The sequence below is a fragment of the Pseudonaja textilis genome, chromosome 2, assembly GCF_049901715.1.
Source record: "Pseudonaja textilis isolate UNSWEBS1 chromosome 2, rPseTex1.2, whole genome shotgun sequence".
In the NCBI taxonomy this organism is placed as follows: Eukaryota; Metazoa; Chordata; class Lepidosauria; order Squamata; family Elapidae; genus Pseudonaja; species Pseudonaja textilis.
Window position 1 is genome coordinate 108,122,891 of NC_141991.1, and position 17,354 is coordinate 108,140,244.

The following is a 17,354-nucleotide window of genomic DNA, read 5'->3' on the forward strand; positions in this document are numbered from 1 at the left end:
GCCCAGGACTCCCCAAATTCAAAGAAAGTTTTAGCGCACATACCCCAGCTGTTTTATAGAAATTAGGATTACATTATGGAGCCTACACATTGGATAGAATGCAAGCAGAGAATTAATTTATAGTTCTATTTTGGAAGACTAAAATTCTGAAAATATCCAAAAACTTCAATCTTTCTTGAAAATATAATTCTCCTTCTCTATCACTAAACCTAAACTGGAGATGCCAGGAATTGAACCTGAAACTTTCTACACACTAAAATGTCAATAACCTACTGGTGATTGTTTTCCCTTTCTATCCATCTTAGCGAAGTAGGTTGATTTTTCTTATTACAAGAAATGCAGTAAGGAGGTAAGGAGATATATTAATTGTTAGAAATTTAGGATTAGTGTGCTATTCCTGTTCTTTCTTCTGTCTTTCTATCCTCAGAGTATCACCTGTAATATCTCTAGGTACAAGCAACAGTAAAAGGTGATTTTCCTTCTTTTTACATAGAAAATCCAATTAAAATGCTTAAAAGAAAACAGTATAATTAACAATGATTAAAAAGTAAGGTTTCTTCTTCCAAGATCATAAAATTATGACATATATAGTTACATAACATAAACACATAATAAAGGTAATATATTAATTGCATTGTTCCTGACATTGGTATCTTATCAGTTGCCCCCTTGAATCACACCCAAGTAACGAACCATTTTCTGATAAGCACAGAAACCTGAGGACAGATAAGGACTATTCAATATATTTTAAAAAGCCATATGAAGTTTCTGGACAGAGTCACTGATCAAAGGTATTATGATAGCTTCCCATTCATGCTTTACCCACAGCAAGGTTGTCTGAGCCTTTAGGTACAATTCTAAACACAATTTAGATAACAGATCCAAAGTAATCCTGTGGTTTCTGGTCAAAAAAGATTCTGCATAATAGGGAGGAAATTGTGAAAACAAATGAGAGGCAAGATTTTGTTGGGAATAGCCAGAGAAGCTGCATAGGATAGAAGAAACTCAAGATTGAGTTTTCAAAATTGTTCTCCCAGCTCCTTCGGTCCCATTCTTTTCACCAACAGCTCCATGCTGCACTGAGTGGTAGGAAGAAGGGAAGACTGGCAAACAGCCCTGTGTATATGAGAACATGTCTAACTAAAGCAGGGGTCAGCAACCTGCGGCTCTGGAGCCGCATGTGGCTCTTTCATCCCTCTGCTGCGGCTCCCTGTTGCCAATTGGCCCCACAACTCATAGGGCTTTAGTAACCTAAAGTACAGGTAGAGGAAAAAGGATGCCGCACTAGGAGGAGACTCTACGGTGGGGGAATAGAGTCTGGTCAGCTCCAGAATTGAACCGGGGCTTCCAGTTAGGACCTTTGTGGCTCTCTGAGTCTTTAAGGTTGCCAACCCCTGAGCTAAATATATGCCCATTCTCCCATCTGACCTCTGAAATCATACCTGAAAGGAGAAGACAGGGCTCAGACACTTGCACAGGATCCAGTTTAGGCACAAGCACAATCCTTTCTTGTTATTCTTAATTGCTGAAAACCTCTTTTTCTAAATTCCATTCTAAAGCCATTGAACTACAAAAGTTAGCATCTAGAAGACTTTTGTGCCTGGTCTGGTCATCCAGAATTTCCTTCCTTGGAAGCTCCTTGAAATCCTTCTGTTACAGGAGTAAAAGCCTGGGATGACCTTGAGGTTCCTGGAAGATCCTTCTACCATGAAATAACATAAGATCCTCTACAGCCTTCATAAGTTTAGTTTGTTAAAACCGTGCCTTTATTTAAATCATGCTCTAGATTTAAACTGGATTTGATTTCATTTTTTGACCAAGCCAGGGAAGTAGTTTCGGGTTGTGGGTTCAGTTGCTTTTTTGTTTCTTCTTACCAGCTTGTTGAGCTGTAGAGCGTTTTCTCTGTGCTCAGTCTGGAGTTGGGTCAAAGGCTCTTGCAAGGGCTGTTCAAGGGCTGGAAAACTCACAACCTGCAAAGAACCAAAGACAGACAGATGGTGGGAAAGTGGCACTACAGGCATTTAGGTCACAATTCCCACCCACCCCCACACATACCTCCATTTTATTTATGCATATATTTGTAGCCTGCTTTTATTATCTTTACAAATAATTCAAGGCGGTGATCATATCCAACACACCTTCCTCCTCTTATTTTTTTCTCACAACAACAACCTTGTGAAGTGGGTTGAGCTAAGACAGAGTGACTGGCCAATGATCACCCACCTGGCTTTCATGGCTATGGCGGAACCTGAACTCACAGCCTCCTACTTTCTAGCGTTTGTTGACAGGCAGGCAAGCATAAGCTAAAGGACCTTTTTCACATATGTAATGGCAGCCACAGCCAAGGGAAAGGAAAGATGTTTAGATGCCCAGTAGACTGGAAGTTGAGATGACAATGCTGCAGCCTACCTTGCTCACAAGGCCTACTTTGTCCATCCAACAGACAAGAAACTGGCAAAAGGACCCTACAGACTGTTCTGGACATAAGGAAATCAGGGAACACTCATTTACAGACTCTGCAGTCTTACCTGAAAGTGAGTTTTGATAAATGTAGAGAAGGGAAAGTTGTTAATATCATGAGGGAGAGAGAAGGTAGCGTTTGCTTTGACTTCTGGAAGGGACACTTCAGTGACTTGATTGCTCTGAGCATGATGGTGATCTAAAAAAAGATGGAAAAGGGACTAAGTTAAAGCTCTTCCCCATGTGAAAAGCGAGTGTAAATTAACCCATGAAGACTTGAAAAATTATTTTCAGTGCAGGGATATGCACCCATGTATTTTTCCTGGTAGCAATGCAGTATCAATCTCCCATAAAGTTTGCTGTAATGATCAATGCTTACATTTATGAACATAGCATGTTGCAGTCAATAGGCTCCAGGAATGAGCAGACTGGGGGGTCCTCCTCATATGTAAGGTAAAGGCTCCCCTTGCACATATGTGATAGTTGTTTCCGGCTCTAAGGGGCAGTGCTCATCTCTATTACAAAGCTGAAGAGCCAGCGCTGTCCGAAGACGTCTCTGTGGTCATGTGACCGGCATGACCAAATGCCAAAGGTGCACGGAATTCTGTTACCTTCCCATCAAAGTGGTCCCTATTTTTTTCTACTTGCATTTTTACATGCTTTTGAACTGCTAGGTTGGCAGAAGCTGGGACAAGTAATGGGAGCTCACTCGGTTACGTGGTGCTAGGGATTCGAACCGCCAAACTGCCAACCTTTCTAATTGACAAGCTCAGAGTCTTAGCCACTGAGCCACCGCACCCTATCTTCATATCTATGGACTTCAATTCCCAGAATTCATTAGCAGCTTTGCAATTGCAGAGAATTCAGGGAGTGGAAGTCCACCAATATAAAGCGGACCAAGCTGAGAAAAGTTGTATTACACTGACTGTGACATTTCCAAATTCCTTTTGGTTGTCAAAATGTTATCTGGCTGAGCTAGAATACTTACTGGCTTTCTCCTCCTCATTCTTGTCAATGTTACCCTTTTGCTTAATAGTGGGACATGCTTATAGATGCCAGTGATTTCAGGGGATTTTTTTTTCAGCCAAGGAATCTTGCCCACTGACTTTGATCATGGAATTCCCCCAATCCAGCAGTAGCCAAAGTCCAAATTATATGGGTTTTATAGATGGCTGCTACAAAATATGAAGAGGTTGCCCAACACACTCAGTGATATTTTGGTAAACAAGGTTTCCATGTGATTGCGCAAAGTCCTTGTCTTACAACCATTTGTTTAGTGACCATTCAAAATCATTTGTTACAACTTTACTGAAAAAAAATGCTTACAGCTGGACATCATACTTATGACCGTTACAACATTTACATGGTCATGTGATCAAAATTTGGTCACTTGGCATGTATTTATGCAGCATCTGGGAGGTAAGGTGATAACTATGTGCAACCTTTCCAGATGACTTCAAACAAGCAAAGTTAATGGGGTGAAATGGATTTGCTTAACAACCATATTGTTCACTTAACAAGTATAGTGATTCACTTAACAAATGTAACCAAAAGGGTTATAAAATCAGGTGTAATTCACTTTACAACTGCCTTGCAAGGAGAGGGAAATTCTGTTTCCAACTGTGGTCATAACTTGAGGACCATCTACTGTGATTGCTACTATTTCATTGCAACCTATGAGTTCGCGAACAATTACAGTAATATGGTGAATAATATTTCAGTTCCTTAGAGAGAAAGATGTATCCTATAAACTATATAACTTTAAGAAGTTGCTCTATCCATTTCTTCTATTTATGGATCTGCAACAGTTTACTATTTAAAAACTCAGAAAACAACCCTGCAATTGTCGGCCAGTGGGAGGGACATAGAAAATGTTAGTCAGCTGGCCCTGTGCCTTTGTTTTTACTCTTCTCTCACGTCCATTTTGCAGCCACAATGCAGAGAACAATAAAACTATTCCTGAGAGCAATAGGCAGAAGAGCAGAAGATACTACGGCTCTGTGGCTTCAAGCGGGAACTCAAAAGGAGCAAAGAGATAGGATGAGGCAAGAGTGCCCCCCAGTGGAAAACCACCATTATGTATCTCCAGAGGGGATGCAGTAAAACTGTCTTTGGACCACTCCCTCTGGAGCAGAAGCTGAGGTGATTGATTGCCAGATCCTCATATTTTTTTGTGAAAGGGATACATGTATAACAGGCGCATTACTGCCAAGTATTCTTCCTTCTCTCCTTTAAAGCTTCCCAGGGCTTTAATAATGCTTTACGACAGTATTCACCGGAACTGCCAAAGGAGTTTATTGTATCAAGGAATTATCCCTAGAGAACAATGCTTTGAGATGTTATTTGCAAAAAGTCTGATGATTGTTCTATAGATCCTTTCCCCCAGTTCAGGATCAGTGTGGATCAGAGACAATATTTTGTATAGGATAGCATTATCTTTCAATATAATGAAGGTGTGTCTATTCAAGCATACCACCCAACATAAGAATGAAAAAAGAGACGCCCCAACTGTGACTGTCTTTGCATGACTTATGTGCATATACATGTCTTGATATGTATAATCTTAAGAAGAGCAAGCAGGTGTACTTTCAGCATTAGACGTGAAGTATGAGAGACTTCTTTTGAAAAAGTTAACATTTCCTAGCTCCCAGTGTCTACCATTATTTATTTATTTATTAAATTTGTTTGACACCTATCTCTCTGCAACTCTAGATGGCTTACATCCAAATAAACCATAAATATATACATTCAAATGTGCCAGTTCACAATTAAATCATTATACGAATACAAATAAAATTTAAATTAACGTTAACGTATTTGTAGGATAGCAATACAGTTTTGGCAGCAATGCAGAAGCAGTTTGTTATTACCTTATTCCAGGATGTTTTTCAATATCCCAGTCTAGCCTACAGCCTTGGAATTATCCCATGGTCATGCCATCCAAATATTAACAAAGCCCCACTATGCTTAGTTCCCAAGCTCAAACAAGGTATCCATATGCCGAGACACAGAAACTTAGAATATTAAGTAACTGCTGAAAACCTGTTTTTAGTCTGAGGAATTTGAATGTAAAAGAACAGATGTTGCATTAAACAAGCCATCATTACATTTTTGTTAGGAGTCATTTAGTCAGGATTGACTTTTAGTGTGGTGACTTTATGGACAAATGCTCACTGTTTTAAACTGCCTTTAGAAATAATTCACAGCTCCAACAAAGGAGAATATTTGTAGCTCAGGTTTGAATTGAATACTTTATTGGCCAAGTGAGATTGGACACACAAGGAATTTGTCTTGGTGTAAATAATCTTAGTATACACAAAAGAAAAGATGCATTAGTTAAGAATCAAGAATCATAACGTACAACACTTAATGATAGTCATAGCAATCAAATCATACTAGGAAACAGTCAATATAAATTGTAAGGATACAAGCGACAAAGTTACAGTCATACAGTCACAAGTGGGAAAGGATGGGTGATAAGGAGTGATGAGAAGATTAACAGTAATAGTAGTGCAGACTTTGTAAATAGTTGAACAGTGTTGAGGAAATTATTTGTTTAGCAGAGGGATGGCTTTCGGGGAAAAACTGTCCTTGTGTCTAGTTGTTCTGTGTGCAGTGCTCTATAGTGTCGTTTTGAGGGAAGGAGTTGAAACAGTTTAAGTCTGGGATGTGAGGGGGTCTGTAAATATTTTCACAGACCTCTTTTTGACTCGTGCAGTATAGAGGCCCTCGATTAAAGGCAGGTGGGTAGTAATTGTTTTTCTGCAGTCCTAATTATCCTCTGAAGTCTGTGTCTGTCCTGTTGGGTTGCAGAACCAAACCAGACAGTTATAGAAATGAAATGAGGGGGGTCTTTGGTGCTCTCTGAGCTTGCTTGTTTTCTTGCAGATGTTTCATTACTCAAACTAGGTGACATTATCACCTCATTATATTACCTACTTTGGGTAATGAAATGTCTGCAAGAAAGCAAGCCAAGACCACAGACCCCCTCAATTCATAGCTGTTCTGTAGATATTCCAATGATCTGTTTGACATCGTATCTGTTCTTCTGTTTCTATCTTCTTTCCATTGCACAATAATTTTTCCTAGTGATCAGCTGGCAATACTTCACTCATATGCAAGGCAATTGTAACGTAAAGTGTAAAGTGAATCACACCTAATTTTGACCCTATAATAAGACATTTGTGGCTTGTTGATCACAAAAGCATCTACTCCTTTTTGGATCCAGAATGGATTGATGGTTCTCCTTGCAATCCACAGAGTATTTCATTATGATCTCCACATTCATAATTTGAACGTGTTTATTTACTTTCTCTCATTTTTTCTCAATGTAGAGATTTCATGAGCCACATATTATTACTGGAAATACCATTATTGTAATAATTCTGCTAAGATGTCCTTTGTGTCCTTGTCTAAATTTGTCCTTGTCTTCTATTGGATTGAGTTCCTTCTTATTTCTTTAGTAGGCTGTCTGTCTTTATTCTTGAATCAAGAAAGCCAAAGCTATCAGTTTAATAGGGGTCTTCAAACTTGACAGCTTTAAGACTTGTGGACTTCAACTCCCAGAATTCCTCCTCCAGGCATGTTAGGCTCAGGAATTCTGGGACAAGTCCACAAGTCTTAAACTTGCCAAGTTTGAAGATCTTTGGTTTAACACCTTCACAATCAATTCTAAGTTCATTATTGTACAGGTAGTCCTTGACTTACTGCTCTTAATGACAGTTCAAATGTGTCACAGCCTTGGAATAAATGATTTATGACCTGATTTATCACTGTCACACCTCCCCCACGGTCATGTGACTGTCATTTGGGCACTTGGCAACCAGCTCTCATTTACAACCACTTACACATCAAATATACATGTATCTTGGGGATTATCAAATTAAGTTCAACCTTTAAACACTTTTTCGACATTTTAAATGAGAAGTCATGTTATCAAATCAAAACAACCTCACTTGGATCTGAAGTACTTAGAAAATATTCAAGCACATGGAGAACAGCAGGAAAATACTCAGTGGGGGGGGGGGGGAATCCTAATTTTTAAGATGTTCTTTAGGTTTTTAAAAACATTTTGCAGGTCAAGGACACCCTCTTAATTCAAATGCAAGCCCCCAGGCATTCTACTCACCCTGAGCCAAGCGTAGGAGAGCTGCAAGCTCAGCAGGGATTTCGAGCCTTCGGACATCCTAAGGAGAAGAAATAGCAACAAAGGCACTTTATTAGTTTAATTCCACTCCTCATATAAAATGCAGTTTATTTGGTAAAATTTTAAAAAAAATACTAAAACCTTCACTTTCATAATAAGCATATACACATAAATCATAAATCTGATTTAGGAGGAAGCCATTAACAATAAAAAAAGTCATCAACTAGGGGCAATATGAGAAACATAGTATAGAACTGCATAGAATTGTTTTATACATTCTAAAGAAAGGAGGAAAAAGGCACCTGCCTTAAAGAGTTTATTTTTGTAGGGGGCCAAATGCCCCAGGAAAAAACACCTTGTTAAGCTTCAGGCAATTTAGGTAATTCTAATAACTGTTTTTCCTGGTTACTCACAGAATTTTCCATATATTTTGGAATATATGGCTCATAAAACTTTTTTTTTTAGATATTTAAAATTATTTTTAGATTTCAAGCCATGATGTTGATGGCTGCAACATTCGGTATCATATCAGCTGTTGAGAAAACAAGTTCCTGTTATAATCCATCCCCACGGATTGTAGACTCAAATGATAAAATGATCGCTTCTAAATTGAAGCAGTGTAAGCAGAGGTAGATCTGAGATGTCTTTACTGCATCTCTACTGTTAGTGATGTTTTTACTCTATTTCTCTCTCTCTCTCTCTCTCTCTCTCTCTCTCTCTCTCTCTCTCTCTCTCTCTCTCTAATTTCTAGATAGTTATAATAATCACTGAGGTTTAAACATATTTTCAGCCAATTAAACTGGGCCATGATCAGCAGATTCACATAGGCAAAGCTAGGTTTTGGCAGTTTTTCAAAGCTTAAATGGCTAAGCTTACATTCTCCTAAATATAGAAGAGACTGCTTTTAGCCACATAAGCCTATTCATTTTCACTAAGGAAAGAAGGTCTCAAAAGCACAGGGAATGGATGGCAATCAGTTGAGTTACCAGTTACAGATTCTGTGCAGCTATTTTATTGTTTTCTAAATGGGAAGGAAAAGTGGAATAAACAATGGGAAAACACAGAAAAAAATGCAAACAGAAGATAACGCCTTATAGACCAAAACACCTGAAGGCAGGACAAGAAGCAATGGATGGAAACTAATCAGTGAGAGAACCAACCTAGAACTAAGGAGAAATTTTCTGACAGTGAGAATAATTACTTTGGTGGAACCACTTGCCTCCAGAAGTTGTGGATGCTCCAAAACTGGAGTTTTTAAAGAAGAGATTGGACAACCATTTGTCTGAAATGGTATGGGGTTTCCTGCTTAGGTAGGGAGTTGGATTAGATTTAGAAGATCTCCAAGATCCCTCCCAACTCTATTATTCTGTTACCTTCTCCTTGCTCTTATAAGGAGAGAAGATGGCTATCTAATTAAAGCTGATTTTGGGTAAGTCTACTTAAAGCAGTCGTTATCTTTCTGTTAAATACCAAAGACATTATAAATCGGTTCACAAATCAGATCAGGGTACAATGACTAATATGCACCTCAGCAGAGAGCATGTGACCTCATACCGTTGGCACCATAAAGCTGAGAATACACCAGAAAGCATAAACACATTCCATTTCCTTGTGGCTAATAAAAGAGTCAGTTTGGTGTGATAGTTAAGGCACTAGAATGGAAATCAGGAAATACTGAGTCCTAGCCCTGCCTTAGACACCAAGCCAGCTGGATGACCTTGGCCCAGTCTCTCCCTCTCAGCTCTAGGAAGAAACCAATAGCAAAATGTTTGCAAAGAAACTGCAGGGACTGGCACAGGCAGTTGCCAGAAGTCATAAATTGACCCAAAGGCACCCACACCCACATACACTGCTAATAATTGCTCAAAGTAAAAATATTTTGTTGCATCAGTTCAACACAACACTTGCTGGAATAATACAAGTAGCTGTTTTGAGCAGCCCATCATAATGGCAATCCCTTAACTAGGAGCAGTCTAAGATTTTAATATGAGGAAATGGCTAGGTCAAATCTGCACTTGCTTTGTTGGGCTTCCCTAGTTGAGAAGTGGATATGTGCCTTTGCTGCTTCTCAGACTCCATGAAGCATTTTCATGAAAACAATCAATAATGTGGCATCCAATCTACAGAGACATTACATTTTGTTCTCCCTTTTGGCAGGGAACAAAGGTGGGAATCAGAAGACAAAAGAATTTCAAGCACTGTACAATTTCACAGTGACTGCATATTTTTGAGCCCACTGCATTAAAATTTTAAATTACTCATACAGGAATTAACGAGGAATGGGATATTTTTCCGTTAAGCTACTCTACCTGTTTGGGTTTAAATAATAACTTGTACAGTTTAGTTCTGTAATGTAAACTACCATTTTTAATTTGCAATGCTTTGATTATTATGTATTACAGAAGATTTATTTGATACCCTAAGAATAGACTGACTGTGAATGGCTCACAATCAGAAAAAAATGGAAAACAGAATTTTTCTTACTAGGCATAATCTCAGAAAAAAAATCAACAAGGAATGTCATAATTTAATGGAATATATGTTTACACCACCAAGAATAAAATTTGCTCAACACCGGAAGAAAAACATAATCTCAATAATATCTGATTGGGAACTTAAACGTCTTGAATACACAGCAGGCAAAAATAACAGCATACTTACACAACAGAAGTGTAACTAAATTCAAGCAAGAAAGAGTCCCATATAAAGACTCTGCTTTTAAAGGGACCTGAATGTCCATAAATATTCCAAATTAGTAGATGTATAAAAAGGGGAGAATCAGAAATCAATAATTCCTATCGTTGTTACTATTATCATAATTCATTGCACAGGCAGCCAGATGTTTAGACTGAATTTGGCATCCACCTATCAAATCCTTCCAAAGGACCTGGGATAGGCAGCTGTTTTGATGATATTAGAAGTATTATTGCAGGAAGTTCCAAGTACAGCTGCCTGTTAGAACTGACTGATGGTGAATTTGGTGAATACCAATGCTGTTCAAGTGATGCTCCACATGGGGATCGCACATAAGGTGCCTATTAATTTTGGTACTATCTTTGCTTTCTTTTGCCACAGTCTTCTACTTCTATGGGGGGGGGGGTGTCTCTGTATTTTGATATTTTTTACATTGCTTTCTCTTTTATTTTGCTGTCTCCTGACCCAACAATGCAGACTTTTTTTTGGTCTTTCTTATCAACAGTTGTTAAGTCTGGGATAGTATATGGCAGATGTTTATCTATTTGAATTAATCTTTTTCCTGAAAGTTAAAGAAATTAACTTCTTGGCCTTGGGGATGAATTATTCCATTGTAACTAGGCTAGCTATTGAAAAGACCTGCTTCTGGACGTGAACCTTCTAAATGGAAAGACACCTTCTTGGAACTGAACCCACACAACTTTATTCAGAGCATGATGTTCCCGAGATAAAAGGGCTCAAAAGAACATTCAAGTGTAATCTGAAGTAACTTGCCAACTCTTAGAACAAGAGTTCTGCAGAAATACGTCATCAGCAAGTATGTTATTGCATTCTACAATAATTGCAGTTTTTGAGTAGTCTCCAAGGGCATTTCCAAGGATAGTGAACTTCAGCAATTCAAGTACAAGGTGATCACACCATGAACTATTGTCAAAGCATCTTGCTCCCAAATCAGCTACATTTGTCTATGTTGTATTACATTAATCGGTAGACAAATCATGCAAAGATGCTTTATCCAATATAAAATCAATCCACTCAGAAGGTCTGCAATGAAAGGGAACAACCATGGATTGAAACCCTGGCTCTTTCTATGTGTGTTGATATCATATACATATACAAAGGAGCAAGGTTTCAATGTGAGGTTCTGCCCAACAGTTCGACAACCTTCTTGCAGAAGCATTAAATTACTAAATTACTCATACAAAAAAATAAACTATATGCCATTCTATAGCAACATAAATAAACATGTATTTGTTCCTGTCTTTTGTGGTTTAAGCAATAACCTACAAAACCTGAAGTCAAAATCTGATTATTACAATTACGATAAAGAGTTTTCCACAAGAACGTTTAACTTACAGAAAATATCTTAAAATTCAGATTTTAGCACTTTGGCTACTTTCCAAAGTTACTTAACAGAGTAGAAGAAAGTGGATGAAGTCTTTTGGAAGCGGGCCCTAAGCTCAGCCTAACAGTTTGGAAAGTAGAAAAGACAATTTAGAGCTGCAAGACCACATCTCCCTGACAGCATCTGCCCGTTCTATCAGAGAGTATAGAACAGGCCTGTTCCAGGTCCCTTCCCTTAAATATTGCCGTCTAGTGGGACTAAGGAAATGTCCCTTTTCCATGACAGCCTTGCCCTGTAGGATATTCTACCCCCAAATATTGGTCAGACCTCCCACACCCTCCTTGCCTTCTAGAATCTAGATGGCCTTGAGTTGCTGCTCTTCCCCTAAGATAATGGCATTGGCTTCCTTGAAGGAAAAGTAGTTGTGATGCCAAGTTTTTATTTTTGCCTTTGTTTTTCACTTTTATTGTTTTAGGATTGTTGGGAGCAACCTCTAATTGTGTTTTTAATGAATGGCTATAAATGTCTTTGCATACAAAGTGCCATCATATATGGAAATTCGAAACACACACACAGAGAGAAAATGTTCCCACTTCCACACATGATCCAGCAATGCACAGTAATAAATGTATGCATGTAGAGTTTGGGGTGTTGCCAGATGATAGCCGGTACTTTATCAATTTAACCTACCATTTCCAGGCAACTCCTGCTCTCTTCAGTACCTTTGACCAGTGACTTGTTTCTCTGTTTTCTGTCCTCAGTCCTCTGGAACAAGGATAGTATAAAAAAAAACACCAGTATGCATGATCAAGCTAGATTCTTTCAAAAAAAATCTTAGCACTGTGAAAAAGAAAATTAAATTCTTTGTTTCTTGTAAATTATATAGCTTTATATTACAGCATATACATTTACTCCCATTTCCATCTTACACGAAGAAGCAATTGAAAAAATAAATAAAATGACCTTATGGGAATCCCACACATCTTATGGAAAGCTATGCTTTCTCTCTTCCCTCACCTCTGGCTTGTCTTCCAAACTGCTTTTACTTTCACAATTAGCAATGCGCGCACTTTCCTTTAGTACTATTGCGACGATGCTATATGTATCCATCCACCACCCTTATTCACAGAATGTTAATTATACAAATAAATGTTCATAGCAAGATCTTGATTCCTTAAAAGCATGTACCTGGTTTAAAAAAGGTTTGGATTTCTTCCTCAAGGAAAGAGGGAAAATGTAACAGGAATATGAGATACCATTAGCTATAGAATATGAAGCTCCCAGAAGTTTTAAATGCTCAAAACAGATATAAATCTATATACATTCACACACACACACACACAGAGAGAGAGAGAGAGAGAGAGAGAGAGAGAGAGAGAGAGTACTTTGCTCACTACCATTAAATCCCAGGCTCTATTTATTAATTAGCAATTGAATTAACACAATATTATAAATAATGGGTGTAATTGCAACTGCCAGTTTGACTTAGAAAAGGTATTCATTGAATCTTTCTCCTCTACTATTCAAACCCCTGAAGAGGATAACTGAAAATACTGGAAAAGACGCGTCATATTTCTTTTTCCTCCAAAGTTGGGCACATTGAACTACAATCATCTGCTTCTCCCTGGCTTTGTCTTTTCTGTCTATAAACCAGTGTTCCCTACAGGTACTTACCAGTTTTGCTGTTTTAGCGATATATTGGATATTCTTCTTCTTTCCCTCTTTCCCACAGCCCGGTTTTTGAGTGGCAGCGAACAGATACAACCAGCTGCCTGGTGAAGACTAAAAGAACGCTAAAGTCCTTGCAACAGCAGTATTGACTGGAGGAAAATGAACAGGGAGGATCTGCAACTCTAACAGCGAACTTTGAGACCTTTTATTGTTGTAATTCTCCCATAAATTCTCCATGTCATACACTAAACACAGAGGGCAGGGATGATGAATCAAAGGCATAACCTTGCTTTGTTCCTAACATAGAATCACAGGGAGCCATTAAAAGAGGGAAGAATAGGTGCAGAACACACCTTCACCTAGGAACAGTGGTGGGATTCAATTTTTTTTACTACAGATTCTGTGGCCGTGGCTTGGTGGGCCTGGCAGGGGAAGGATATTGTAAAATCTCCAGTCAGAGGTGGTATTTGCCGGTTCTTTGAACTACTCAAAATTTCCGTTACCGGTTCTCCAGAACTGGTCAGAACCTGCTGAATACCCACCTCTGGCTAGGAACTGAACTTGAAAATCCAAAACAAGCTGGGCCTGCAGTGGACATTTTCCTGGGACCTTCTCAGGTAATTATTGGGTTTTATTTAATTATATCCATGTACTGACTGATCAGCAGAAGAACAGACTCCTTCTTCTCCCTGCCTCCCCTATTTATTTTGGAGAGGGTGTGGGGGTTCCTGAACAGGCTGCGCAAGGGATTCATAAAAGAGGAAATCTTAAAGAAAAATCCACTCACACCAGAAGTGGGATTCAGCAGGTTCTGACCACTTCTGGAGAACCGGTAGTGGATATTTTGAGTAGTTCGGAGAACTGGCAAATACCACCTCTGACTGGCCCCGCCCCCATCTACTCTCTACCTCCTGACTCCCAGATGATCGGGTGGGTCTTCTTTTGTTGTCCTGCTCTTGGAGAACAGAGCTTGAAAGCTGGTTAGTAGGGTGGGGAGGGAATGGAGATTTTGCAGTATCCTTCCCCTGCCATGCCCACCAAGCCACACCATGCCCATCAAGCCATGCCACGCCCACCAAGCCATGCCCACAGAACCAGAAGTAACAATTTTTTGACTCCCACCACTGACTCGCATGATACTGTATGTAATTAAATGTCACCACTTTGGGTTATACAATAATATCTGAGTCAGTTTTTTGCCAGGTCTTTTTTTTTAAATTAAATTTGTACACTACCTGACTCCAAGTGACTTTTACTGGAAGAAGTCATCTCAAGGGAAAAGGGGAATAATGATTGGTTTCTTATGCTAACTTTGCACTTTTACCCCAGATGGATCAGTTGTGCACCTTTGACTTAAACTAGTTCTTTATATTTGATTAAAAGCCCAAAGTAACAGAATCACAGTTCAGACATTTCATTTAGCATACAGCTTCCCAAGAAGCCAATCTTGTAAAGTGTTCCAATGTAAGGTTCCAAGGATGTCATTTTATAATCATAATATCCACACTCCAAAAATTATTCAAGTACTGATTGCTTATGTACAAATAGATGATGAGGATATTACACATCCTAAAATGTGTTAGATGTTAATAGCCATAACAGCCTAACTTAAGAGTCATGCTCAATGTTGTTTTGCTAATAGGCCCATTTGGACCTATCAACTACATACAACTTGGGATCTTTTCACCACAGAATCCTAATCATACAGATATAGATATAGACATATTCTAGCAACATTTGGGAGGATGGGAAAGAGTGGTTACTTTATCTACCATATTCTCCATTATAGACACACACACACAGAGAGACGCATAATGTTTCCTCCACTCACAGCAAAGTTTTGTTTATTGTTTCCTTCTATTAAATTTACTTTTTTGTGCCAGAGAAAATAAATGTAGCTTATAAAATGGAGACCGCACCCTTTTGAGGCACTCCTCTGTCTTTTGGACATGACCAGGTCAAACTCAACTCCTGCCTTTGCCTAATCCTATCAGATCCAACTGACCCTCCCTGCCCCCAGACCAAGCCTGCTGTAATCCCATCTAAAGCAAAGAATAAAAGCCTCCACACCCGCCCATAGCACAAGAGCAGCCTTAACTGCTCTTTTTGCAACATAGTGAAACCTCAAGGTCCACCATCAATCAGAGATACCCCTTTGACTCCCTTAAGATTAATGTCCTTAACAATGGGCTTCCCCAGCTCTGGTGCACACCTGAAAGGGCTTCTAACAACATAAATCACCTCATGTAGGAGCAGGACCTGCTTGACTTCCCCAAAAAGCTGCCAACAAATCAGATCCCTAGGATTTCCTAATTGCACCCGTCTAATTTCTATACAACTCTTTGTGTTCCTATTGTTCAGGGTTCCTCTTTCAGGTAAAGTTGGGCTTTAACAATTGTTGAATAAATGATTGGTTATTTCTCCTCAGGGTTGTTCTCTTTCTTCTGGTAATGATATGGCACATCAGGAGGACAGTTATATTAAACTTTCCCCACTCGTTGTCAATAATTTTGTTACCTTGCATTTGTGAACCAGGTTTCCAGAAACAAGTACGGCCACCCCAAAGTGTAGCAGAGTTTTCTTCAGTCTTTGGTATCATTTTCTGAAGTTTACAAAGAAGGAGTAGAGTTAAAAAAACAAGACATAAGGGTGAGACTTTGAAAACCTCTGCTGGGTAAAGCTGCTATAACCCATTGGTGTCAGTCAATCTGCCAGTTGACATCAAAAGTAATGGAGTTTCCTCTGATATTAGGAACATTATATAAGCCCTGCCTGCTTGATCATTGTTTCTTTAACTTGCCAGATGGCCTCAGAAGTGAGCCTGGATCACTGTGATTTTCTGCCTGAAGACCTGGAACTGCCGACGGTTGATGAGCCCTCGGAGATAGTGCTGGAGGGTGACAATGGCCCATGTCATTTTTTGATTTCGTTGCTTCTCTAGCATCTGCCATGTCTTTTCTTTCAAGAACACCTGGAAAAAAATAGCCAAAAACAATGACAACAGAAAAATTGGGTGGTTACCTAACACATAGGCAACTTCACTCCCTCACTGTCTTATTAGTCTAAAACAAGGGATAAGTGGGTGGGAAAGCAGAACCTGTTTAATTAATTTTAACAATCTTTATTCCACTCATGAAGTACGATGACTTTAGATATCAATGTATTTAACTATATTCATGCCCAAGGCATCATTAATTTCATTAATGATTCACCTTGGTCATCAAGGACCAAGTAAAAGAAATAGAATACAATAACACAATAAAAATATATTTATAGCAATTACACCAATAAATGCAATAGAGAGTATCCAGCAGTCACGGAAAACTCTTCATTCAATTAATAATGTTTTACCAGTAGTTTAAGAGTCAAAATAAGTGAGACAATAAGGTATTGAACAGGTGTCTAGTCTTACAATTATGTATTTCCATATGCAATATGTAAAAAATATTTTTAAGAGTGGGAGAAAAATGGATGCCACTGTGCCAAGAAACAGAATGAAAACCCAAATGTGACAATAGAACCCGGGGAAGTCCTTTTTGATAAAGCAGCATTGCTTAAATATGATGACTATGAGGCTCACTCTAAATTTTGGCAGTATGTAAGGGAGAATCTATTCAGGATGAGCCAGTGAAACCAATATCCATATTTGAGCTTTCTAAAGCTAAACAGTAAGCAGGCACTTGGACAATCTACCTTGATGACTCCAATCTGATAACGCTCTGAGATATCTCCCACCACACGGGAAAGCATAGCAACACAGCTCTCTCTCTTCAGCAAGCAGCTGGGACCTTAGCCAGCCAGGACTCCATACCTGAGTCACACAAAGGAGAATAACACTCACTTCCCAGATTACTCTAGTCTCACAAGATATAGTCAGAGAAAGTACACACAAATCCAAGCACTTCAGAGGCAAATATCTCTTATCTGACCACAGCTAGGCTGTGGCTGTTCCTCCTCCTGCCTCTCAAGGATGTTCCCACAGACCATGGCAGATGTTTACATTATGTGTCTGAGAAAATCCTACAATATCTTGGGTGG

At 39.0% G+C, this 17,354-nt stretch overlaps 1 protein-coding gene across 1 annotated transcript in view; it reads right to left on the reverse strand.

Moving 5' to 3' along the window:
* The window catches only part of MYO15B (myosin XVB), a 62,176-nt gene extending 45,110 nt beyond the window's left edge, over positions 1–17,066 (reverse strand). Inside the window, exons 1-5 of the mRNA XM_026702167.2 lie at positions 17,010–17,066; positions 16,147–16,287; positions 7,589–7,646; positions 2,529–2,659; positions 1,875–1,970 (exon numbers count right to left, since the gene is read on the reverse strand). Coding sequence (XP_026557952.2) covers positions 1,875–1,970; positions 2,529–2,659; positions 7,589–7,646; positions 16,147–16,287; positions 17,010–17,066 — 483 coding nt within the window. The remainder of the gene's footprint in view (positions 1–1,874; positions 1,971–2,528; positions 2,660–7,588; positions 7,647–16,146; positions 16,288–17,009) is intronic.
* Between the last annotated feature and the right edge of the window lie 288 nt (positions 17,067–17,354).